The 26,724-nt window shown below is 34.1% G+C and overlaps 1 protein-coding gene across 14 annotated transcripts in view; it reads left to right on the forward strand.

Moving 5' to 3' along the window:
- The window catches only part of PCDH15 (protocadherin related 15), an 874,382-nt gene that overhangs the window by 833,660 nt on the left and 13,998 nt on the right, over window positions 1-26,724 (forward strand). For 4 of the 14 annotated variants that reach the window (XM_068961317.1, XM_068961319.1, XM_068961313.1 and 1 more), the window contains 4 exons: window positions 6,026-6,244; window positions 8,429-8,437; window positions 9,726-9,878; window positions 12,440-12,445. In XM_068961317.1, the coding sequence (XP_068817418.1) occupies window positions 6,026-6,244; window positions 8,429-8,437; window positions 9,726-9,878; window positions 12,440-12,445 (387 nt within the window). Of the gene's footprint in view, window positions 1-6,025; window positions 6,245-8,428; window positions 8,438-9,725; window positions 9,879-12,439; window positions 12,446-14,096; window positions 15,595-17,453; window positions 17,520-19,816; window positions 19,836-21,500; window positions 21,540-26,724 lie in introns of those variants that run through there. The other 10 variants (XM_068961306.1, XM_068961308.1, XM_068961312.1 and 7 more) reach the window with 6 other exon arrangements.

Genomic DNA, 26,724 nt, shown 5'->3' on the forward strand with positions numbered 1-26,724 from the left:
TTAGGTGTGGGCTTTTGAAGTACAAAATACATTTTCCTGATCACCCTCCTCTTTTCTACATTGGTTATGCACACTGCGACACTGAATCATCAAGGTAAAATGAAGGATGGTCTGTGGTTACATATTGTACTTTTTTCTGAGTTACTCATTATTATTATTTTTTAAATATTGGAATATAATTACTTTGCAATGTTATGTTACTTTTTGCTTTACAACATTGTGAATCAGCCATATGTATACATATACCCCTTACATCTTAAGCATCCCTCCCAATCCCCTAGGTCATCACAGAGAGCCTAGCTTAGCTCCCTGTGCTAGACAGTAGATTCCTGCTAGTTATCTATTTTACACATGATAATGTATATGGGCTTCCCGGTGGCTCAGAGGTTAAAGCGTCTGCCGGCAATGCGGGAGACCTGGGTTGGATCCCTGGGTCAGGAAGATCCCCTGGAGAAGGAAATGGCAACCCACTCCAGTATTCTTGCCTGGAGAATCCCATGGATGGAGGAGCCTGGTGGGCTACAGTCCACAGGGTCACAAAGAGTTGGACACGACTGAGCGACTTAACTTTAACTAAATGCTAGGACAATTACACTCATCTCACATGCTAGCAAAGTAACGCTCAAAATTCTCCAAGCCAGGCTTCAACAGTACGTGAACCGTGAACTTCCTGATGTTCAAGCTGGATTCACAAAAGGCAGAGGAACCAGAGATAAAATTGCCAATATCCTTTGGATCTTTGAAAAGCAAGAGAGTTCCAGAAAAACACCTTCTTCTGCTTTACTGACTATGCCAAAGCCTTTGATTGTGTGGATCACAACAAACTGTGGAAAATTCTTAAAGAGAAGGGAATACAAGACCACCTTACCTGCCTCCTGAGAAATCTGTATTCAGGTCAAGAAGCAACAGTTAGAACTGGACTTGGAACAACAGACTGGTTCCAAATAGGGAAGGGAGTACATAAAGGTTGTATACTATCACCGTGCTTATTTAACATATATGTAGGGCAGAATACATATATGTATTCCAGCAGAAGCTGGAATCAAGATTGCTGGGAGAAATATCAATAACCTCAGATGTTCAGATGACACCACCCTTATGGCAGAAAGTGAAGAAGAACTAAAGGGCCTCTTGATGAAAGTGAAAGAGAAGAATGAAAAATTTGGCTTAAAACTTTAACATTCAGAAAACTAAGGCCATGGCATCTGGTCCCATCATTTCATGGCAAATAGAAGGGGAAACAGGGGAAACAGTGACAGACTTTATATTTTGGGGCTCCAAAATCACTGCATATGAAATTAAAGGAGTTTGCTCTTTGGAAGGAAAGCTATAAGCAACCTAGATAGCATACTGAAAAGCAGAGACACTACTTTGCCAACAAAAGTCCATCTAGTCAAAGCTATGGTTTTTGTAGTAATCATATTTGGATGTGAGAGTTGGATTATAAAGAAATATCAAGAATATAAATTATAAAGAATATCAATTCTTGAGCACCGAAGAATTGATACTTTTGAACTGTGTTGTTGGAGAAGACACTTGAGAGTCCCTTCAATTCCAAGGAGATCAACTCAGTCAACCCTAGAGGAAATCAGTCCTGAATATTCATTGGAAGGACTGATGCTGAGGCTGAAACTCCAATACTTTGGCCACCTAATGTGAAATACTGACTCATTGGAAGACCCTGATGCTGGGAAAGACTGAAGGCAGGAAGAGAAGGGGACAATAGGGAATGAGATGGTTGGGGGGCATCATCGACTTAATGGACATGAGTTTGAGCAAGTTCCAGGAGTTGGTGATGGAAAAGGAAGCCTGGCATGCTACAGTCCATGGGGTCGCAAAGAATCGGGTACAACTAAGTGACTGAATTGAACTGAAATGCTAGGAAGGGATCTGTTCACTTCACCCTTAGATATAAAAAGGATTTTGACAAGCAGCTAAGTAGACTATGGATGAGAATAAAGAACAAATATCACATCTTTATTGATCTTGAATCTGACAGCTTTATTTCCTTCCTAAAAGAAGTAAGCAAGGAGAAAAACAGTATCAGTAATAAATGCTGAAAAACAAAATAAAAGAAATAACATTCTGATGACTCAGAGGAGACTATATCTCTGGAAATAATTCTCTTATAGAAACCACTGGAAAACAGTTTAATGTTCCCAACAGAAAACAAGACCATATAAGACAAATGGTATATGTGTTTTACATGTCCTGAATCTTTACCTCTTTCTGGTAAAAAATGTTCCACAAAAGAATAGTGTGGTCGACCTTCTTCTACATGGTAGCAGGCTGGAACCCTCAGGCCATTTGGAGTATGCCTTTCCTCTTCTCATATTGACTACATGTGGATTAGTGTACATTCCAGATAAAGTCAGTTAGATTTCATCTTCAAGGATTGACATGGATCTTGGGAGACAATAGAGCTCTTAGTCCTGAAATCAGAAAAAATATGAAAAAAAAAAAAAAGCCCTGAATTTTCTTTGGGGTACATTTTTCCATCTTTAGAGAGAAAATCTAAAATCCATTGACTATCCAAATTTGGACTTGCCTGTAATGAAAAGGCATATGAAAAACAAATTGGCAAAATGAAGTATAAATATAAGAAGCTCACAGCATATTAAGGTAAAGAAAAAAATGATAAAAGATGTAAAAACAAACTTAGAGGACAATCAAGATACAACCTGATAATTGCATATATCTCTGGAAACAGTGTGAGACTATTTTGGGGGGGCTCCAATATCACTGCAGATGGTGACAGCAGCCATGAAATTAAAAGATGCTTGCTCCTTGGAAGAAAAGTTATGAGCAACCTAGACAGCATATTAAAAAGCAGAGACATTACTTTGCCAACAAAGAAAGGTCTGTCTAGTCAAAGTTATGGTTTTTACACTACTCATGTAAGGATATGAGAGTTGGACTATAAAGAAAGCTGAGCACTGAAGAATTTATGCTTTTTAACTGTAGTGTTGGAGAAGACTCTTGAGAGTCCCTTGGACTGCAAGGAGATCAAACCAGTCAACCCTAAAGGAAATCAGTTCTGAATATTCATTGGAAGGACTGATGCTGAAGCTGAAACTCCAATCCTTTGGCCACCTGATGTGAAGTATTGACTCATTGAAAAAAAACCCTGATGCTGGGAAAGATTGAAGGCAGGAGGAGAAGGGGATGATAGGGGATGAGATAGTTGGATGACATCACCAGCTTGATGGACATGAGTTTGAGCAAGCTCTGGAAGTTGGTGACGGACTGGGAAACCTGGAGTGCTACAGTCAATAGGGTCACAAAGAGTTGGACACAACTGAGCGACTGAACTGAACTGAACTGAGGTAAAAATTGTAGTAGTTATCACAGAAACAAAACCTGAAAGTATAATTAAAAGATTTCATTACATCACAGGCAGACTCAATGAAAATGTAGTCAGATGTCCTTTAAAAGCAACTGAGTATGTTTTTAAACCATTGAAACAAAAATAAAGATGACTTAATCATAAAGGAACAAAAATTGATGCCTTAAATTCCATCTGTATGATAAAATGCCAAAATTCAATGGAATCAAATTCATAATATTTTAAGGAAAATTTTATGCCTCAAGGATTTTTGCCTAGATAAATTTTTCTCATATATAGAGCAAAAAACTGTTCTAAATCAGTTTTGGATTCAAATATGATGCTCTCTTCTAGTAAAAAAAAAAATACTTATGATTTTTTAAACTGAGAAATAAACCAAAATAAATATCTAAATAATGGAATTATTGTAGTGTAAAAAGACTAATATATCTCCCTTTATGTGATTTGGATATCAATGAGAATCCAGTAAAAATCTAATAGAATAGTGATCTGTTGTCCTTATGATAGGAATAATTTTTCCCTGCAATTTATGCTCATTGTCTACTTCTGATCCTTCCCAGTGTCCAATGATACAGTTCTTGTGATGTAACTCTTAATCTGTACTTCATTTGGAATTTCTTATTTTATCTGATAAACATTCAAACAAAGTGTTGTGCAATTCCATTGCAATTTAGTGCTTGGAAAAATGGAAAAAACCTTTATTGTATTCACAAACATATCTGAAAATGACCTAGGAAAAACTGATATGAAAAGTATATTTTTCATCTACAAAAGCATATTTGTAAAAAATAAAAACAAACACACATCCTAACTGCCTTGTATTACAGTATGCTAACTTGAATAAAAACCTGTGTAGCTTTATTTATTTTTTTAATTTTTTTTTATTTTTTAATTTTTATTTTTACTTTATTTTACTTTACAATACTGTATTGGTTTTGCCATACATTGACATGAATCCACCACGGGTGTACATGCGATCCCAAACATGAACCCCCCTGACCCAGTGTAGCTTTAAAACTGAAACGAGTTATCTGAACCATTAGGTTTCCTAAATTGAAAGGTTAATAAACTATCTAAGGATTCCTATCTGATATCAGGCATCTATTTTTTTTTTTTTTTCTGTATAGAAGCTATGAACAGCATGTTTAACTAGATTTAAAGTCAGCACAGTCACTTGGAAAATTAGAGTAAAAAGTATCAAAAGAGAAGAAATGGCCTATAAAATGCACAGGGATAGCAATCTTCAGTTACTATTTGATGGTGAAATTTTGAGCCATTTAAATCTTTCTTTCACATTTCTTTGTATTTTTCACATCGGCATTTTATATTAAAACATGTTTCTAAAATGATATTTTCACTTTGTATGTGCTATGTAATTACAAATATATAAAACTGCTTATTAATAGCAAAAAAAAGATTAGTGCACCAAAATATTAGCAGCTGTTATCTTTGCAATATGGGCATTTGAGTAATTTTGCTTTTTGAACTATTTTGTTTTTCTATTTTCTACAGTAGGACATTTCACTTTTTATGGATAGAAGTCTTAAGAAATTAAAATACAAATAACTTAAGACATTTGTGGTTTTGTGGTTTTAAGAACATAATTGTTATATCAATATTATAGGATATGTAAAAGATCATTTAAATGTTCCTGAGGAATCTTTAAAAAAAATGTCTGCTAATTACAGCATAAAATAGGTGACAAAATTGTTCAGTTTAATTAAATTAAGTAACAATTACTCCTTAATTTTTCTCCCCAACACAATACTCGTAGTTGGAAATGCATTATTTAGAGAAACGGTTTACAAGAACTACTAGATAAATTGGGCTTCCCAGGTGGCGCTAGTGGGTAAAGAATCTGCCCGCCAGTGTAGGAGACATAGAGATGAGGGTTCTATCCTTGGGGGGCATGGCAACCCACTCCAGTATTCTGGCCTGGAGAATCCCACAGGTGGAAGAGCCTGGGTCGCAGAGTCAGACTTGACTGAAAGGACTTCGCAGGCCCTCACTAGGTAAATCAACCACCAATTCTTATCATCCTGAATGTACTGATTCACTGCCTGCATCATTTATTTAGTATTCTGTTCCTAGGAAGAAGAAAACCTTTTAATTTGTTCATTCTTTCCCATAAAAATATTTTGGTTTGAGATTTGAGAGTGTCGACATTTAGGGTGGTCTGGTGAAACCTAATTAAATACTATGAAGACTTGGGTTGGTATCTCAGATTTGTTTCCATAACTTTGTAACTTTGTGGTCTATAGTAAATCAGTATTAAGGTTCTATTTTACAGAATTATTTTGAGAACCACAGAAATAAAATGCAGGAATATATTTTTAAATTGTACTATATAATTTAGAATTTATATTTTATCCCACCTGAATAACTTACTATAAATAATCTCAACATAGTGATATAAATTTCAATAATATTGTTATTTACTTTTGCCAAGTCTATAAGCATAGTAAGGGTCATTGTTATTAGTATGTTTGATATGTTCACATAGAACTGTTACTCTATTGCTCTTGCTTTTTTATATACACTTTTCATATTTATAATAAGATTTCTGACTCAGCTTATGTTATAATTAAACAAAACATTAAAAGAGATTACCAAAAATATTTTGTTTACTAAAAGGCCTTCTCTGTTAATATTGATTTTACTGTTTATTTAACAATAAAGATTTTTAGATGGCAAACTGCTTGATATCAATAAAGACTTTCAGCCATATTATGGGGAAGGAGGACGCATTCTGGAGATCCGGACTCCAGAGGCAGTGACCAGCATTAAAAAGCGAGGAGAAAGTCTCGGCTATACCGAAGGGGCCCTGCTGGCTCTGGCCTTCATCATCATCCTCTGCTGTATTCCTGCCATCTTGGTGGTTTTGGTCAGCTACAGACAGTAAGTATTGCTTCCTGCCGAAATACGGACAGCTCCTCGAGAAGGCATATCAAAAACTTGCTTCTGGTAAAATAGCACTGGAGTTGTAAAATATTCATGGTGCAAACATGCTGGGAGTGTGGTATTTTTCTTTTGCCAAATAACCTTCCTTTAAGGGAAAACTACAAACTTTCAATACATTTTTCACAGATTTCTCAGTGTTCCTGTGCTAAAATATTCTTATCTGCCAGGAATATGAGGTTACCTCCTATAGTTTCATTTATGCTCTTCATCAGGTTAAGAGCTTTGGGAAGAAAAGTAGTGGAATGCCATATACAGATACCACAGTTGCAAAGGAAGTTCTATAACCTAAATATCAATGCATTGTCATGCTAGGTCTTTATCCATACTGTCAAACTTACTCCTGTGCGGATATTACAATTTGAAAAAATCATTTAAACACCATATATAGTTTCCCATATGATTTCTTCTTTCTGGGGTAGCCTTGATAGAGTCTATATTGTAACATCTAACATTATATTGTAGCTGTACAAGTTTTACATTTTTCTAGTCCCTATAGGCGAATACATTCATTTAAAATATCTATATTTTTCTTGTTTAGGGTCCTTAGAGTAGTCAAGTAAATGTTAGCTAATTTAAAGATCTATATTTAAAATAGTCTAGCAAGCATTTTTTTTTTTTAATTTGATACTAGATATGGGGAACTTTGTAATATAGGGTTGTGCTTTTTAAGTATATCCCTATTGATGATAAGTGCTAAAAAACAAACAACAACAACAACAACAACAAAAACTGTGGAATAAGTTAAGAAGAGAGGTAGCCCTGAGGGTGCCACAAAATGAAAATAATTAACAGACTGGAATCATAAATCATATAAATTACTTGACATAACAAATAATGGTAGAATGGCTACTCATCATTTAAAATACCTACAGGGAAAGGACTAAAAAAGTCCTTACATAATCTTAAACTGCTATCTTTGTTCTCTAATAATGAGGATTTTCTATTGAATTAAATAAGGCAAGGTAATTCCAACTTGAAAGTTGAAGAATGTCCTGTGCGTAAACATACTATAGGAATATTTTCTGTCACAAAAGCAATGAGAAGTTGCAAATATAACATTTAGGTTGACATATTGGAGTTCAGTGTGTGCTTAAATAAGTTGATACGCCAAATCTACAGCTATACACAAACAATAATGGACACATTTTTAGATTACTAAGCTATCAATCCAATATTAATTTTCATGTTAAATATGTCTGTATCACAGTTATTTTTTCATCCAACTATTTCTGAAAGGAGATTTATTATATCCTGCTAGCATTCATATAAGTGAGAAAACTTCTTTTACTTGGCATAGAAGGCAGTGATCAAAACAAGCGTCTTGGATGTTATGCTAAATAGTCTGAATTTTAACAAAATATTAAAATCCTTAATATTAAAATATTTTAAAGATATTTTATTGTTTTTAATTCAGTAATCAGCTTGACAATGTAAGAGTAAATTTTGGTTACTCTCTTTTTGTAGATTAACAAAAGTAGATGTGTTATAAACTGAAATTCTATTATTTTAAAATCTAACTTTTATACCTTCATTTTCTGCTTATAAATAGATTGGAATGAATGATTATTCTTTCATTTTAAGATGTTTCTTTGAAATTTGCTGTGGATGGAAAACTATGAGGCAAATGTGAAAATGTCATAAATTTAGTATTCAAGATTGTTACCTTCTAATTCTAGCTTCAGCTTCAAAGTGAGGATGAGTATAACTGGGGCTTGCTGCCTGACTCCATTTCTTTAATAGTCTTCAAGCACAGTCAACCAAAATGCCAGTTATAAAGATCAGAGCATCTTTAATATTCCATTTCTCTATCAGAGGAAAAACTCACAAATGCATGTTTTAATCCAGTGTTTCCTATTCTAACTAGTTAATTTCTTTGCTTTCTTGCAATGAATGTTTTAACAGCTTGTAGGACAGTGACAGTAATAATAAAGTGCTTACCATTTTCACTTCCTGAATTGAAAGACTTAATTCTCCTACAATGTCATTAAGTCTGTTTAACCCATAAATTATTCATAATGTAGATTAATTCAGATGTTAAAATATTATGAATGCAGTATTTCTCATGTAGCTTTCTCTTTTTTTCTTATTCATTTGTTCCTATCCATTTGCTTTCCCAAACAGGTTTAAAGTGTAAGTATAATTACTAATATGTTACATATGATTTTATGTGATATGAAAAGAAAAAAAAAAAACAGATAATGCTAATAAAGTAGTCAGCCTGCCCAGAACCAGGTATTATTTCTCTACTTTATATTTGTATTTTGCATTTGAACTAGTTTTTAGTTGCACATCCTTTGGTTTGTGTGTGTGTGTGTGTGTGTGTGTTTAGTTGCTCAGTCGTGTCTGACTCTCTGTGACTCTATGGACTATAACCTGCCAAGTTCCTCAGTCCATGGGAGTTCTCCAGGCAAGAATACTGGAGTTGGTTGCCATGCTCTCCTCCAGCGGATCTTCCCAACCCAGGGGTGGAACCCAGGTTTCCCACATTTAGGCAGATTCTTTACTGTCTGAGCCACCAGAGAAGCCTTTGTGGTTTATGTATATAGAATTAAACTAGTTTTAGACAAATGGATACAAGAGGAAGAAATGTGAAAAAGACAGTTTGCCCTGATATCTGCCACCCTTTGGGATTTCAGTTTTGAGGCAAGAATTAACAATCAGTATCCAGGAAAGTCAAAAAGAGCAGCCTTGCTCCAATGCAAGAATCATAGGCATTCCTTGGAATCCAAAGAAAATAAAAGCTAACTAAATATCTCCTAAACATGCACCTCTACACAGTGCCTGTAGTATCTAAGATGGGTTTAAAATCATTTTTAAACAAAATAACTTTTCTTTAAATAGATGGAAGACCAATAATAAAAGCCAATTGTGTATCTTCTAGAAGGAGACATAAGAAACCTGGGTTCGTTCCCTGGTCAGGAAAATCCCCTAGAGAAGAGCATGGCAACCCACTCCAGTATTCTTGCCTGGAGAATCCCGTGGACAGAGGAACCAGGCAGGCTACTGTCCCTAGGGTCTCAAAGAGTTGGACACGATTGAAGTAACTTGGCACGCATATGTATCTTTTACATGCCTTATTATGAAAGAGATCCATTAAACAACCACTAATTATAAATCACATGTTATAAATATTTTTCCTTCTCCATTTAGTATTACCATTTAATTTAATTTGCAAATTGTTCTACTGAATTTACCGTTTTTCAAGGACTAAACATTTTAAAGAACTAAGGAGAAGGGGTTTTAAGTAAATGATACTCTGTGGGAATGCTTTTGTAATTTTATTAGTTAGTAAGTTCAAATATTTGTGTAAAAAATTTTGAGTTCCTCTGATAACTGGACTTTATTACTGAAAGGTAGCTTATTGATAGGTATATGATTTCTAAAATGAGTTTTACAAAACCTCCTTACTTTACCAAAGACGCCAAGCTGAGTGTACCAAGACAGCTCGAATCCAGTCCGCCCTACCTGCAGCTAAACCAGCAGCGCCTGCCCCGACACCAGTGGCCATGCCCCCGCCACCCCCGCCGCCTCCCGGTGCTCATCTCTATGAAGAACTCGGGGACAGCACGATGTAAGTAGACCTTTCAGGGCCTTTTAGAAATAAATGGGTTTTGCTGGATGCTGTGTGGTGAGTATTAAATTTCAACTTGATGTGGAAATACTGCTTACAGCCTATTTTGATTATTACCTTTTTTAAACATAAAACTGTTATGATGAAGACCTAAGAAAGTTCAATTGGAGAGTAATAACCAAAAAACTAACAAAGGAACATTAATAATAATAATAATAATAATAACTGAGTAACAGGAAAGAAGTTTTCAGTTTGAGGAGACATTTGCAGATGAGTAGCTTGAGAAGGAAATGGCAACCCACTCCAGTATTTTTGCCTGGAGAATCCCAGGGACGGCAGAGCCTGGTGGGCTGCCATCTATGGGGTCACACAGAGTCGGACACGACTGAAGCAACTTAGCAGCAGCAGCAGCAGCAGCTTGAGTATTATATTTAATTTCTAAAATTTCAGAATCAAGGATTTTCCCCCAAATTAAAAATTCTGAAAATATTTTTTTCATAAAAAATGAGGAAAATAAAGCACAGTCATAAAATAGTAATTCCTGGTTTGGCACCAAAAGCCAACTCCTGTTTGGTAATCAAAAGTCCACTCTATGGTCTAAAATAATAGACTTTTCTAAGATACTATTTTAAGATGTTATAAAATAGAATTAAAATCTAAATGAAAATAAAGAATTAATATCACATATATAATCACTTAGGAATATTCTTTTCATTATATTTCTCTCAAATGAGAATGCTGTTATAACAATATTTCTCCTGGACTATTTGGAATCGCTAATCAATATTATCATTTTGAAAAAGAGTTTAAATTATTTCTAAAAGATTTTATGGCTTTATAGTGTCTTTAATGATGCTACCTCAAACCTGATTCCTTTTGAAGATATTTAACTTGTCCATATTGGGAGAAGGAAATGGCAACCTACTCCAATATTCTTGCCTGGAGAATCCTGTGGACAGTGGAGCCTGAAGGGCTGCTGTCCATAGGGTCGCACAGAGTCAGATATGACTGAAGTGACTTACCAGCAGCAGCAGCAGCAACAGCAACTTATCCATATTAAAAAATAAAATTCAAGATATATCAACATGAAATGCAAAACAACCAAGGATATTATAAAATTTTGAATATGACTAAATTAAATCCAGGAAAACTATTATTAACTGAAATTTGGTGGAATTGAGGGACTAAAACACATTCTACTGTGTTACATTTGTAGCATTTACTAGTAGGAATAAAGCAAGCCTCCAAAATTATGAAATTTATCTTTTAATGGGAAAATTGTATTCAAACCTATGTATCAATATTATTAACTGTAGTAATACCATTATATAGGTTATATTGAAAATAGTTTTTAAAATACTCAAACTGAATGCTAAAGTTGAATTTAAAAGAACTTAATGTCTCACTTGCTACTTCTGGAGCAATAATATAGGATTAATGTTTTAAATATATTTTTCCTTTTGTAAAAGTTGGAATGATGGTTTCTTTATCAATTATTGGTGAATGTTGGAATTGAGCCAATAAGATTTGATTCTAAACACGTTCAAAACTAAAAAAGATTTATGTGTAAAGTTGAATGTGCTTTATTTGAAATTAGTGAAATTTTATTTAACAAAATTTTTATTTAACAAAATAAGGAATACTACAACATCACCCAGAATCATTATAGTTTGATGGTGATAATTTTCAATAGCAATGCTTAGGCACTATTTTTATTTGAAAAAATTGTAATAGATAGTAGAGGATTTTGCAATTCCTATTTGTATTTGTTGAAGTTTTTAAGTTTTACATGTTTAATAATCTTTGACAAATGTTTAAATTATCTATTTGAAAACTTTTTGCAAAAATTCTAGTATTTATAAATTACTATATGTATGGCAAAACCAATAGAGTATTGTTAAGTAAAATAAAGTAAAAATAAAAATAAAAAATAAATTACTATAAAATAAGCTATCTTCAAATGAATTATAATCAAATGTTTTTTAAAAAGACAAACGGTACTTTGAAAACAAAAGTTTCACAAATAATTAACAACTTAATGTAGACTCAATATTAACTCTGTAAAAGTCATATTCCTTCTAAATGAGACTTATGTCTTCTTTATAAATCAATGTGGACTAATTGTTCACTTCAGACATAGAAGCAATTCTTAGAATCTCATTTTTAAAATTCTGTTTTAGAGTTGAAGTCACCCATGTTTAATAGAGGTGGATTTAACTATATGTAGGAGATATTGGGTTGGGCAGAAAATCCATTTGGATTTTTCTACAGGATGTTGTGGAAAAAAACAAATGAACTTTTCAACCAACCCTGTAGATAGCTAGATGTAATTTTATGTCATAAGACAACCAAATAAATGTCATATGATTTATCTAAAGCATTATTAAAATTATTCATATAAATAAATAAAAATATGACACATACATTTTCTCTTTTGATATGAGTATTAAGTATTTAAAGCATATTCTTGTTAATATTTTCATAACCATCTCAATTTAACTATAGTTAAAACTTTTTTTTTTCTATCACATGTTTTCTCTTTCTCACCTGTGGATACATAGGCATAAGTAAGTAAATAATATCATTCTAATACAAGGGCATTAGAAAAAAAAAAAAAAGATGCAATAGAATAGACTAAGTGCTGTTTTGCTCTATATACAGTAATCTTCATCTTTTACTGTACATCTACTTTTAAAAAGAAAGTTATGTTTTCTGTACTGCATCCCTTCTTTATAGCTTGAAATTGCATGAGTTTAAATGTATTCTCAGTGATAGTATGTCTGCTTATGAAGAAAAGTTTAAAAATTCTCTTTGTTTTTGTTAAAAATATTTATGGATATCTTTCCATCAAAAATGATGTGGTTATCTTTGAATAGATAGTTCTTTCCAAGAAAAATAAATCCAAGAATGTATTTACACAGAAACAACTGCTATATGTCAACCAGATTTTTAAAGACTACTTTTTGTGATTTTGAAAAGCAGTTGCTGTTTGTTTAATCCAAGTTGTCTCCACTTTCTGAATTATTCAGGAGATCCTGACCACCTGTGAGAATTCTCTCTTTCAGTTTGCGTTTTTGCCAAATGACACAATAATTATATATCATTATATTGTCTCACCTTTAAACTTGATTTTTCAGTGAAGCTTTTAAATTTTAATTAAAAATTCCTTTTATTTCATCTATACTATGTGCATAAATATTAAATGATAATAAAAATGAATCTGTTACTCTGAGCTTGAGAAGCAAAGTCAAATGAAAGACTATTTAAAAACCCAAGTCTCCCTGTCTTTCTGGGAGAAGGGTCCCAGTGCTTTCATTGGAGGCACTTATTTGTACTGTTTGACTTATTCATTTTATCTATGACTCACAGTCACTGTAATTCAGTGACCATGTCTGAGCAAGTCTTTCAGTGATATCAAAACTACCACGATAATAGTATATATTTTCATTAAAGTGTGGCCTAAAATTTGATCTGTATCATGTTCAAAAGAAATCCAAAAGTCTCCCTTCTTATTTGTAATATTTATAGTGCTTTTTGAATCATTAAGCATAAAATTAAAATGGAAGAAAATAATCTCTGTCAAGATTCTTAAATACAATTTTTTGATTGTGATTTAGAACTCTATGAGAGAAACTATCCCATCTGTCCTCAGAGACTAATTCTGTTAATCTAGAGAGCAGAAAATCTTTCTGTATTCTCTTGCAAGCTTTATCTCACATAGGAGAGTACTTTTAACTCCAGGACAGAATTACTAAGATGAGAGATAATGGGCAGGTACTGAATCAGATACAGCTAAGGATCCTTTCCTTAAAACAGTCAACTCTGATCATCCTTAACCAAGGCAAAGGATATAAAACCACTGCCCAACATGTTGCTCTGTAACTTGGAAATGTGATTTATACTTGAGAGAACTCTTATGTGCGGTCATGGAAACTTCACTGTATCAAACTAACTAAAAAAGAAAGAGAAAGAAAATCAGTGTATGGATTGACACATTTTTTTTGAATGAAATTTTTCATGCTGCTCCCAGCTCTCTAGCTTTTCCTGGCCTGCCTTTTTGAGAACAGAAACATCAAAGTAATGGCTTGCTTCAGTAGATTAGTGTTATTTGGCCTTTTATATATTTGAAGTAGTAATGAGAACCATAAAAACATCTTTCTCATGAAAGCTATTTCACAACCTGTTTCCTTACATTTCATTATCTTCTTTTCTTTCAAGTCTTTTCCTTCTCTACCATTTCCAACAAAGCAGGGAAAATAAATCAGTCTCAGAAGACAGGAAACATCAGCACTTTTCTTCCAACACTGTTGAGGCTCACAAGCAGACTCACATAGATGGATCTCTTAAGAACAGCTGGCCCAAGTCTGCAAGAGAATTCACACTGATGTCGGGTGAGGATGCCTTAAATGCCCATAGTACCATTTACAAGGAATACACAGATCAAAGATCAACAAATTCAGACTTTTTACTAAGAACAGATTTTGTTAAGTCATTTTTACCCAAAACACAAGCCAAGAATGAGTTTCTGAGGGGCCCAAGAGAAAAGATTCAGAGGATGTGGAAACGCCCAACCTGCTTACCTAGGAGACCAATGTGGGAACTTCCTGATAGATCAGAAACCATAGCTCTAAAGCAGTGGCAAAGCAACAGGCAAAAAGCTGACAATGAAAGCACTGGAACCAATCCAAACAAAAGAGGTAACAATAATCCCTTGCTTACAGTTGAAGATGCAAATGTAACAGAAAAGGAGGAAACAAGGGAAAGTGGATCACTGACTCTAAAAGGAACCGAGCAGCTGCAGTCTCTATCTTCAGACTCTTTGTTTTCCTCTCCTTGGTCTCACTGCTCTTTCTCCACTTTGCCAACTGTTTCAAGAACTGTGGAACTCAAATCAGAACCTAATGTTGTTGTTTCTCCTGCTGACTGTTCCTTGGAACTTTCTCCTTCAATGCCTTGCATTTTAAATTCTGAGTTCCTTAGCAGAGAGACACCTACTTGTTTGATGACTTTAGAAACCAAAAAGGACATTTTTGAAAATCTTCCCCATCCACCAAAAACCTCTCCTCCCCCTCCTCCTCCTTGTCCTCCCCCTCCTCCTGCTTGTCCTCCGCCTCCTCCTCCTCCTCTTCCTTCTCCTTCTCTTAGGCCTCATATCCTTGCTCCCTTTTCTGTGTCTAGCCTTCCTCCTTCTCCTCCTTCGAATCCACCTCCCCTTCCTCTTTCTCCACGTCTTCTACTTTCTCTTCCCTCTCCTCTTTCCTCTACGTCTCCTCCGCCTCTTCTACCTTCAGTTTCCTCTCTTCCTCCAGCATCTCCTCCTCTTCCTTCTTTATTGCCTCCTTCAGGGTCAGTTCCATCCACCAAGTGTGTGCTTACACCAGCTATTGAACGTACTGTCAATGTGATACCAGCCCAGGAAGTGAAATCCACTATGATACAGTTGTCAACATCAGCAACACTGTGTAATGCAAATCCTCAAAGGGAACCAAAAGGCATTCTCAAGCATATAAAAAACTTAGCAGAACTGGAAAAGTCAGTAGCTAAGATGTACAGCCAAATAGAAAAAAATAATCCACCAGCACAACTCTCAAAACTTCAAATGAGTTGTCCTTCAGAGACAACAAATACGGAAATGACATCTGAACAAAACCAGAATTTTCACAATGTTGTTGAAGGAATTGAAAACCAGTCTCACAGTCATTCTACTTCACTGTAATGCTTCTTTTTCAGTTTTACACGGACAACTCTTTTCTTGACCATAACCTTCCAGTGGAGGCACATTTGGACATTAAAGAAGATACTATTCTTTTACCCTAAATTCAATGCAATGCTTGTTTTTCCTCATTTTTAATTTAAAAGATTATTAATCTCATCATTGCTAACTCATATTATAGAATTCCCTTAACTTTCTTAACTACGAAGTAGCATTATTTGTCTACATTTATTTACAAAGTAAGTAATTTCAATCTATTTTTCAGTTGGTATATATGGGCATGAAAGTTAGATATCCAGTTTAAACCAGTGATTTGTTTATCATGTCAAGTTTTACATTTACTTCTGATCATAGTTTATATGAGTGTTCCAGGAAGACAGCAGACTGTTACAAATGAGCTAAAAAATGATATCATATGTTCTGCTATGTCCTTGAAGCCTATGTATTTGGTAAGAAGAAATACTACCAAAATAAAATGTTATGTATCTAAAAATGTAGGAGATGACAGACATTATGGTATTCCAAAATAAATCTCAGGTGCTATAGATGTAGACATCTGTTTTCTTATAAGAACATCCTTTACTCTGGCTTGCTTTTATCTTACTAGTTTGCTTATACATTTGATAAATCTTTTACTTTTTTCAATTGCTGTCTTATTCTATTTATTTCTCATTGTGTTTTCTCTTCCTTTCTTCATAATGGAAATAAATCTTGAATTGTTGACTTTTGTAAGACATTTCATTGTTTCCACAAATGTTTATAAATTGCTCTTTAGCTTTGCTTGTTCACATTGTTATATCATTCCTTGATTATAATTTTATCATGAGTCTCCTTCAAAAATAATCTTTATCTCTAGTTTAATAAATTCTAATCAGTTTCATCAAAAGAAAGTTAGGTGAATACCTACAGAGTTTATCTAGTGTGAATTTAGTTACTATTTCATCATTAAAAATTATATTTTTCATTGTCTATCAATAATGTAAAACATGATTGTCTACTAAAAGTTTTTAAAGTTCATAATTGGTTTTATTCCTAGGTACTTTTTTAAAATTAGTTTTTATTAAGGTATAGTTGTTTTAGTGTTGTGTTAGTTTCTGCTGTACAACAGTGTGAATCAGCTGTAGATATACATATATTTCCCTCCTAATTACTTCTAATTGCTATGGATAAATCATCCAAATTTAGCCTGTAAACATGAATGAAATATAAAAACTTTAAATAGAAATCAAGAAGAAATATATCTGGTAAACTGCCACCAGTTTTATATATGTCTTTCCTCTTTATTTTAGGCAAATAAAATTTTTTATACTCTAAAAAATTTCAGTAGTTGTTTTTCTATCTTAGAGCTCAACTTGTTAAATTCTTAAAGGCATCAACTAAGCTAAGTACCATCTTTCTATCCTAATGAGAGCTATCTTCAATCATCAAATAATTACTTTGTTTTTTCCATCTCACGCAGGGAATAAATTTTACTTACTGGAAATCCTCACTTTGAATACAAGTGTAATTGTTTATTATATGCTCCAGTTTTAATATTTTAGGAGATATGTCTGCACAGAGAAAACACAACTCCAAAATATAGGCAAAGTCCTCTTGATAATTGCCATTTTAAGTATATTAATTCATATCCAGAGCCCTACAATGAATGCATCATTTCATAGGTTTTATTTAACTCATATCATGTGAAATTTCTTCAAGAATTTGATCTAGCACCCCAGTTAACAATATCAAATAAAAGACTATATAGTTAACTATTTTCATTAGATCCTCTGCTTCAGATTCTTTTCATCCAAATCAACAGCAATTTTTCCCCTGGGGTTCTTGAACATGATTTTTTTCTCTCTTTCACTGAAAAACTTCAGTTGGAGTTTTTGTTGGCAGCTGATCATATGCATGAGAACTTGTGCTATTTGGCAGACTCTGACAAGGTATTATTCACAATTGCATAAACCTTTAATGTGAGTGTGTGTGTCTTCATGCTATTTTGTATCAGCCTCTTGGAAATGTAAAAGCAATTTCTTGTTAATTCCTTAGAATTATTTGATAATTAAATCTCTAAATAATTACCAAAGAATATAAGAAGTCCAAATAACAATTTTATATAGGTATATAGCCTTATTAAATTATTACTTTGTCCTTTTACATAACCTTTTTATAATTTTAAATTATTAATATTTCATACTTTGCAAATGAAACATCCATTCCCATGTTTTATATTTAATCTAGTCTTTCATTAACACATTATATTTAGAAGTTTCCTTCATCATAAAGTCAATTAAAGCATCTTCTACTTGAGATCTAAAAATATTCTGGTATACACTCAAAATATTATTTCTCACCACAACCCCTAAGCTCACACAACCTGACAGCAAACCTCCAAAAACAGAATATCATTTTTTCTTCTGCATTTATTATGATTCAATTAGTACAGAAGAAATTATTAGGTGCCTTATTAAAAGTTATAACTTGTTAACATTTTCCTTATTGTTAAAAATAAATGATAATACATACAAAGAGTATAAAATGAAAAATTAATACATATTAGATATAAACTACATAAAAAATGCATGAGTATCATATGAATGGTTTTATAAAGATTAATAGAAAGTCATGTTAATTGAAAACACCAGATAACTATACATATTGATTCTGTTTACTTTTTCTGAGTTATGTTTTGCCTTTGAGATAAGACAAAACAATGCCAATAACCAAATAAAAGGCAACAAAAAGGTTAATGGAAATAGTATAGTTCATCTATTGATATTTTATTTCCTATACTTATGGAATGTAATGACAATGAAAAGAGGCAATTTAAATATCCTAGAAAATGAAATATAGGTTTTTATTGGATACGACTCGAGTCATTATTAAAACCTCAGTATGAGCTCTCAACTTTATATATCTCTAAAAGATACAAATTGAGTAAAAGTTGAAAATGTCTCAACTTTTAAATGCTTTAAGATTATCATCCCCCTATTTAACCATACAACATAAGCATCCTGCAAGACCCCTAATAGATGCCTGAAATCTCAAATACTGGACCAAGAGACCACTCATGTTCTGGGAGGGATACAGGAGAATGGAGTGAGACTTCATAATGGTACTCAGAATGCAATCTAAAACATACAATTGTTTTTTCTAGAATTTTCCATTTAATGTTTTTGGACCATGGTTGACCACGGTAACTGAAGCCACAGATAGATAACCACAGATAAGACAGGACTATTGCAATAAATTGCTGACAGCAGTATATGTGTATAAGCATTCAACTACCATTATTACCAACCAGATTACCATTATTTAATCAACAATGCCTTATAATCACTTAAGATGCATTCAAATAAGCAGATTTATCTTGTAAAGTCCTTGGAATATTTTAAATCAATTTTATACAGATTCTTTTGCTGGATTTAGAGAGTGTTCATAGTAAATTTTCATTGCAGTTGTTTATTAATTTCATATAGCATGGTCAACGGCATTAGTATAATACTTTAGGTCAAGTGTTTAATGAATAATAAATAAAAAATCTTCATAATTAATGACATTGAAAACATTCCATACTTTTTTCCCTCTCAAGTACAGTCAAATGTTTCAGCAACTTATAGTCCATTTAACTATATAAATCTCTATGTAATATTGAATGCTTGGCTGTTATATTTCTAAAAACTTTATCATATCATGTCTAGTAATGTAATTTATATTTAAAGACTAGTCAATATTTTGCATTTATTATTTTTAGAATAATTTGACAAAACAAAAAACTTTACAAACATTTGGAAGAATATGTTCTAGTCATGGAGGTAATATTTTTTTGTCCTGTAACAATATGTTTTTCATGTATCAAGCATATCTTTTCCCCAAATGAGTATCACACATATCAAGACTTGTCTAGGACAGACATGATGTAGAATATTTTTAATCTAACTGATCATAACAGTGTCAATGTGTGTTATTATGCACCATTGAGATAAAACAAATTGTGCATTGTTTAGTTTTCACATGGCACGAGGGTCTGGAGTGTTAATTGTTTTTAATAATGCAGGCATAAAATCTTGATCTTCCTGTTTTGATACTGCCATAAAATATATTTCTCCTGAGACAATTTTTTAGAAAAAATCACCTTCTCAATTTTTCTATGATTTTCTTAAATTACCTTCATCTATAATTCTGTTTTATCTGTAAATTCAGGGTGTTTAATACTGATTTCTTCATTTCTGCCTTGCAGGAGAGGTTATACATCAGAGGTAAGGGCTTTATGGTGCTATGTTACATCAAGGTTACTGGAAAAATATTTATGTTACAGGCAGGACTGATTTACATTCTTTCAAGACTAGGATATTTCCCCTTATTTTAACAAAACTTTTAAGTATGCTTTGCTATTTATTTTCTTGTATGTGCGTTGCTTCTTTGTTCTACGTTTTAAGTCAATGAGTGAACACAGATCAACTCTGATTAACTTTTCAAAGATAAATTTGTTTTCTAGATTTATTATCACTCCATATTGTGACATCCCCCCAAATTCCTTTTTGTAAGGCTATAAATCTAACCTAGAATACTGTTTCTAATTTATACACTTTTAAAAAATCAGTCCAAGCCTCACTCCTACAACTTTTGAGCTTTTAGAATTAAAAACAAGTCAGACTTTTGTATGGCTTTTTGTGTTAATTTGACTCTTGGTCTGCGGAGAAGATACTGGATTTTCTGACCAATAGTATTTGGTGAACTAGACTGTAAGTGGTACTATCAATGAGTTACTGAAAATTTAGTAAGAATTAGCATATAGCTCTTCAGTAAAGAGAATGAAATAAGCATATGCCCTAATTGGCTAATGGTTTAAAATGCATAAGTCCTAGATTATTTAGAAATCAAAATGAATGCATTTAAGAAAGAATGATTTTCAGGGATAATTATCACAGCTAACAGATTGAATCAGAATATGTCTAACTTCAACCTCCTACCCCTTTAAGTGAATACCTTCACTGTACTGTCACACTAACATCTGTACTGTGGCATATCTATCGCTTCTGTCAAACAGTTGTTCTGTTGGCCATTTTAAGCAGTTGGCTCACCGGTAGGGTTATTTCCTAGAACCTCTCTGCCTACATTCCCAATGCTGACTTTAGGACTTAAGTTGTATAACCATTCCCTTCAAGAATTGAGAAGCCAACATTTGAATCTGTGTATGTTTTCATCTAGTTATAGTACAGATTATTATGAAACAGATCAGTAGAAAGTGTATTTAAAAAAATATGGGTAACATGGGGAGGGAGTGAGAAGTGGTCTCCGAAAACTAAAGAAGAACAATTTCCTTAATCACAGAAGAATTTCTGAAAACATGCTTAAATCTTGACTTCAAGCAATCCAAGTTTTGCAAAAATGAAAAATGAGAGCATGTCTTGAATATAATGATAAATTCATTAGAACCGTATTATTTTTTTGTGTGCCCTACACTTCTTCCTAATGAACCTGATTATATATAAATGTGACTGGGGAGAAAAAGAGGGACAATTTAAAACAAGGTTAAATTTGTTAAAATGAATTGTGCAATGTTAAAGTTCTTCAGAACCATAAATGACTCTTTTGCTATGTAGCTTAAGCCAAAAAAATATTTATAGATTTTTATTTATTAAGATTATTAAGTTTGATGTTAATTGAAACGATGAAATTAAAGCACATTAATTATGTTTCAACATAAATAGTCAAAATATCACTTAATGCTATACATCAGAGGTAAGGGCTTTATGGTGCTATGTTACATCAAGGTTAATAGCTATCACATGACTAATAAATAGTATCTCAAGGAAACCAGTTTTAAGCTGTGACCTTTTTTTCTCTCTTTTCAATCATAATCTGCTTTATCCACCTGAATTATTTCCTAAACCTTTTTCTATTTTAATTTCCTTTGGCAGCAACAACAACTGCTGAGGCCTTCTCTTCTTAAACCAGAGGTATCAATTTTCTTTTTCTTTTCTACCTTCACTGAGTCTTCAGCATACTTAATGTGACTTTGAGGCCTATTTCACATGTGGGCAGAGTGTGTGGCTACAAGCATGACATAATTTTACAAGGCAGAGAAAAGGTGGTTTTAAATTAGATCAAATAAGCAAATAAGCAAGCAACTCACCTCCCTTCTGCTTTTTGGTGACTGAAGTTCCAAATTTTTAGCTTCACTTTCTGGAAATCAGGTAAATAAGACCTTTGTTTATATTAAAAGCAAACAAGCATTAAATGAGACAAGTCATGAACCTGATCTGTTGCTTGTCTTAGTGAATCTGGGTTCATCAGAACTGTTCTTGAGATCAGATTTAGGTCAGGGAAAATCTGAAGAAATAATGGTGACATCCATGCTGAAATAACAAAGGTAGAACCTTGGTTGTGATAAACAGACTTTAATCTTTGAAATGTGATTCAGCAGACTGTCTTTAGGCAGTCTATTTTAAAATGCCTTATGACATTTTCTCCTGCAATGAGAAAATATATTTGGAGTTATAGAATAAATGAGTGTCATTTTTATTTATTTATTATTTTATATACTTCCTAAATTGAAAGAAATAAAGTAATGCAAATTTTGAATACCTTCTTCCTTTGGAAAATGTAAAATTTTATAATAGCCACTTAAAAAAAGTACTCTGTTTATTTTTACTTCTCAACAACAGAATCTTAACTTAGCTAAAGACAGGCATTTTGTGGTTAGAATTCACTCCCCAAATTGAGAGGTTGGTGGCAGAAATATTCAAATGTTATAAATTTTATTTAAAAAATTCCATGGAAGAACTTCTGTGGTGGTCCAGGGGTTAAGAATCTACCTTCCAATGCAAGGGACTTGGGTTAAATCACTGGTCAAGGAACTAAAATCCCACATGCCATAAAATTGAAAAAGTAATACATTAAAAATTTCTGTGAATACTTCTCCATAGATTGTTGAATCAGATACCTCAGAGTTGAAATCCAAATGCCAGTTACTGTATATAAAGCTTTAGTAAAATTACACATCCTCCTTATGCTCATTAATTTCATCTTTTATGGGGTGTTGGCAGTTATATAAAATATATAAACTTCTAGCTCAGCAACTGGGGCATAGTGGGAAGAAATTCAGTAATGGTAGTGTTTGTTTGTTTTTTTTTTTTTTTTTTTTGCATCATTAGAGTTCAGTCACTCAATCGTGTCGAACACTTTGCGAACACATGAATCGCAGCACGACAGGACTCCCTTTCCATCACTGACTCCCGGAATTCACTCAGACTCATGTCCATCGAATCAGTGATGCCATCTAGCCATCTCATCCTCTGTCGTCCCCTTCTCTTCCTGCCCTCAATCCCTCCCAGCATCAGGGTCTTTTCCAATGAGTCAACTCTTCATGTGAGGTGGCCAAAGTATTGGAGTTTCAGCTTCAGCATCATTCCTTCCAATGAACACCCAGGACTGGTCTCCTTTAGGATAGACTGGTTGGATCTTCTTGCAGTTGAAGGGAGTCTAAAGCGTCTTCTCCAACACCACAGTTCAAAAGCACTAAATCTTCAGTGCTCAGCTTTCTTTATATTCCAACTCTACATCTATACATGACCACTGAAAAACCATAACTTTGACTACATAAATTTTTGTAGGAAATGTAATGTCTCTGCTTTTTAATATACTGTCTAGGTTGGTCATAAATTTCCTTTCAAGAAGTAAGTGTCTTTTAATTTCATGGCTGCAGTCACCATCTGCAGTGAATTTGGAGCCCCCAAAAATAAAGTCTGACACTGTTTCCACTGTTTCCCCACCTATTTCCCATGAAGTGATGGGACCAGATGCTATGATCTTCATTTTCTGAATGTTGAGCTTTAAGCCAACTTTTTCACTCTCCTCTTTTACTTTCATCAAGAGGCTTTTGAGTTCCTCTTCACTTTCCGCTATAAGGGTGGTATCATCTGCATATCTGAGGTTCTTGATATTTCTCCTGGCAATCTTGATTGCAGCTTCTGTTTCTTCCAGTCCAGCGTTTCTCATGATGTACTCTGCATAGAAGTTAAATAAGCAGGGTGACAATATACAGCCTTGACGTACTCCTTTTCCTATTTGGAACCAGTGTATTGTTCCATGTCCAGTTCTAACTGTTGCTTCCTGACCTGCATACAGACATCTCAAGAGGCAGGTCAGGTGGTCTGGTATTCCCATCTCTTTCAGAATTTTCCACAGTTTATTGTGATCCACACAGCCAAAGGCTTTGGCATAGTCAATAAAGCAGAAATAGATGTTTTCCTGGAACTCTCTTGCTTTTTCCATGATCCAGCGGATCTTGGCAATTTAATCTCTGGTTCCTCTGCCTTTTCTAAAACCAGCTTGAACATCTGGAAGTTCACAGTTCACGTATTGCTGAAGGTTGACTTGGAGAATTTTAGCATTACTTTACTAGTGTGTGAGATGAGTGCAATTGTGCTGTAGTTTGAGCATTCTTTGGCATTGCCTTTCTTTCGGGTTGGAATGAAACTGACTTTTCCAGTCCTGTGGCCACGGCTGCGTTTTCCAAATTTCCTGGCATATTGAGTGCAATACTTTCACAGCATCATCCTTCAGGATTTGAAATAGCTCCACTGGAATTCCATCACCTCCACTAGCTTTGTTCATAGTGATGCTTTTTAAGGCCCACTTGGCCTCACATTCCCGGATGTCTGGCTCTAGGTGAGTGATCACACCATCATGATTATCTGGGTCATGAAGTTCTTTCTTCTACAGTTATCCTGTGTATTCTTGTCAACTCTTTTTTTAATATAAATTTATTTAATTGGAGGTAAATTACTTTACAATATTGTATTGGTTTTGCCATACATCAACATGAATCTGCCACGGGTATACACATGTTCCACATTCTGAACCCCCTCCAACTCCCTCCCCGTACCATCCCTCTGGGCCATCCCATTGCACCAGCCCCAAGCATCCTGTAACATGTATCAAATCTGGACTGGTGATTCATTTCATATAATATGTTATACATGTTTCAATGACATTCTCCCAAATCATCCCATGCTCTCCCTCTCCCACAGAGTCCAAAAGACTGTTCTATACATCTGTGTCTCTTTAGCTATCTCACATACAGGGTTATAGTTACCATCTTTCTAAATTCCATATATATGTGTTACTATACTGTATTGGTGCTTTTCTTTCTGGCTTACTTCACTCTATATAATTGGCTCCAGTTTCATCCACCTCATTAAAATGGATTCAAATGTCTTCTTTTTAATGGCTAAATAATACTCCATTGTGTATATGTACCACAGATTTCTTATCCATTCATCTGCTGATGGATATCTAGGTTGGTTCCATGTCCTGGCTATTATAAACAGTGCTGCAATGAACATTGGGGTACACGTGTCTCTTTAAATTCTGGTTTCCTGGTTGTGTATCCCAGCAGTGGGATTGCTGGGTCATCAGTTCAGTCGCTCAGTCATGTCCAACTCTTTGCAACCCCATGAATCGCAGCACGCCTGGCCTCCCTGTCCATCAACAACTCCTGGAGTTCACTCAAACTCACATCCATTGAGTCGGTGCTGCCATCCAGCCATCTCATCCTCTGTCATCCCCTTCTCCTCCTGCCCCCAATCCCTCGGAGCATAGGGTCTTTTCCAAACAGTCAACTCTTCGCATGAGGTGGCCAAAATACTGGAGTTTCAGCTTTAGCATCAGTCCTTCCAAAGAACACCCAGGACCGATCTCCTTTAGAATGGACTGGTTGGATCTCCTTGTAGTCCAAGGGACTTTCAAGAGTCTTCTCCAACACCACAGTTCAAAAGCATCAATTCTTTGGTGCTCAGCCTTCTTCACAGTCCAACTCTCACATTCATACCTGACCACCGGAAAAACCATAGCCTTGACTAGACGGACCTTTGTTGGTAAAGTAATGTCTCTGCTTTTGATTATGCTGTCTAGGTTGGTCATAACTTTCCTTCCAAGGAGTAGGCATCTTTTAATTTCATGGCTACATAAGGCAGTTTTATTTCCAGTTTTTTAAGGAATCTCCACACTGTTCTCCATAATGACTGTACTAGTTTGCATTCCCACCAACAGTGTAACAGAGTTCCCTTTTCTCCATACCCTCTCCAGCATTTATTGCTTGTAGACTTTTGGATAGCAGTCATTCTGACTGGTGTGAAATGGTACCTCATTGTGGTTTTTATTTGCATTTCTCTGATAATGAGTGACGTTGAACATTTTTTCATGTGTTTGTTAGCCATCTGTATGTCTTCTTGGAGAAATGTCTGTTTAGTTCTTTGGCCTACTTTTTGACTGAGTCTTTTATTTTTCTTGAATTTGGCTGCAGGAGTTGCTTGTATATTTTTGAGATTAGTTATTTGTCAGCTGCTTCATTTGCTATCATTTTTTTTCCCATTCTGAAGACTGTCTTTTCACATTGCTTATAGTTTCCTTTGTTGTGCAGAAGCTTTTAATTTTAATTAGGTCTCATTTGTTTATTTTTGCTTTTATTTCCGATATTCTGGGAAGTAGGTCATAAAGGATCCTGCTGTGGTTTATGTCGGAGAATGTTTTGCCTATGTTCTCCTCTGAGAGCTTTGTAGTTTCTGGTCTTACATTTAGATCTTTAATTCACTTTGAGTTTATTTTTTTGTGTGGTGTTAGAAAGCGATCTAGTTTCAGTCTTTTACAAGTGGTTGACTAGTTTTCCGAGCACCACTTGTTAAAGAGATTGTCTTTTCTCCATTGTATATTCTTGTCTCCTTTGTCAAAATGTCCATAGGTGTATGGATTTATCTCTGAGCTTTCTATTTTGTTCCATTGATCTATATTTCTGTCTTTGTGCCAGTACCATACTGTCTTGATGACTGTGGCTTTGTAGTAGAGCCTGAAGTCAAGCAGGTTGATTCCTCTAGTTCCATTCTTCTTTCTTAAGATTGCTTTGGCTATACAAGGTTGTTTTTGTATTTCCACACAAATTGTGAAAGTATTTGTTCTAGCTCTGTGAAAAATACTGTTGGTAGTTTGATAGGGACTGCACTGAATCTATAGATTGCTTTGGGTAGTATACTAATTTTCAATATATTGATTCTTCCTTTCCATGAACAGAGTATATTTCTCCATCTATTAGTGTCCTCTTTGATTTCTTCACCAGTGTTTTATAGTTTTCTATATATATGTCTT

The sequence above is a fragment of the Capricornis sumatraensis genome, chromosome 23, assembly GCF_032405125.1.
Source record: "Capricornis sumatraensis isolate serow.1 chromosome 23, serow.2, whole genome shotgun sequence".
NCBI classification, from domain to species: Eukaryota; Metazoa; Chordata; class Mammalia; order Artiodactyla; family Bovidae; genus Capricornis; species Capricornis sumatraensis.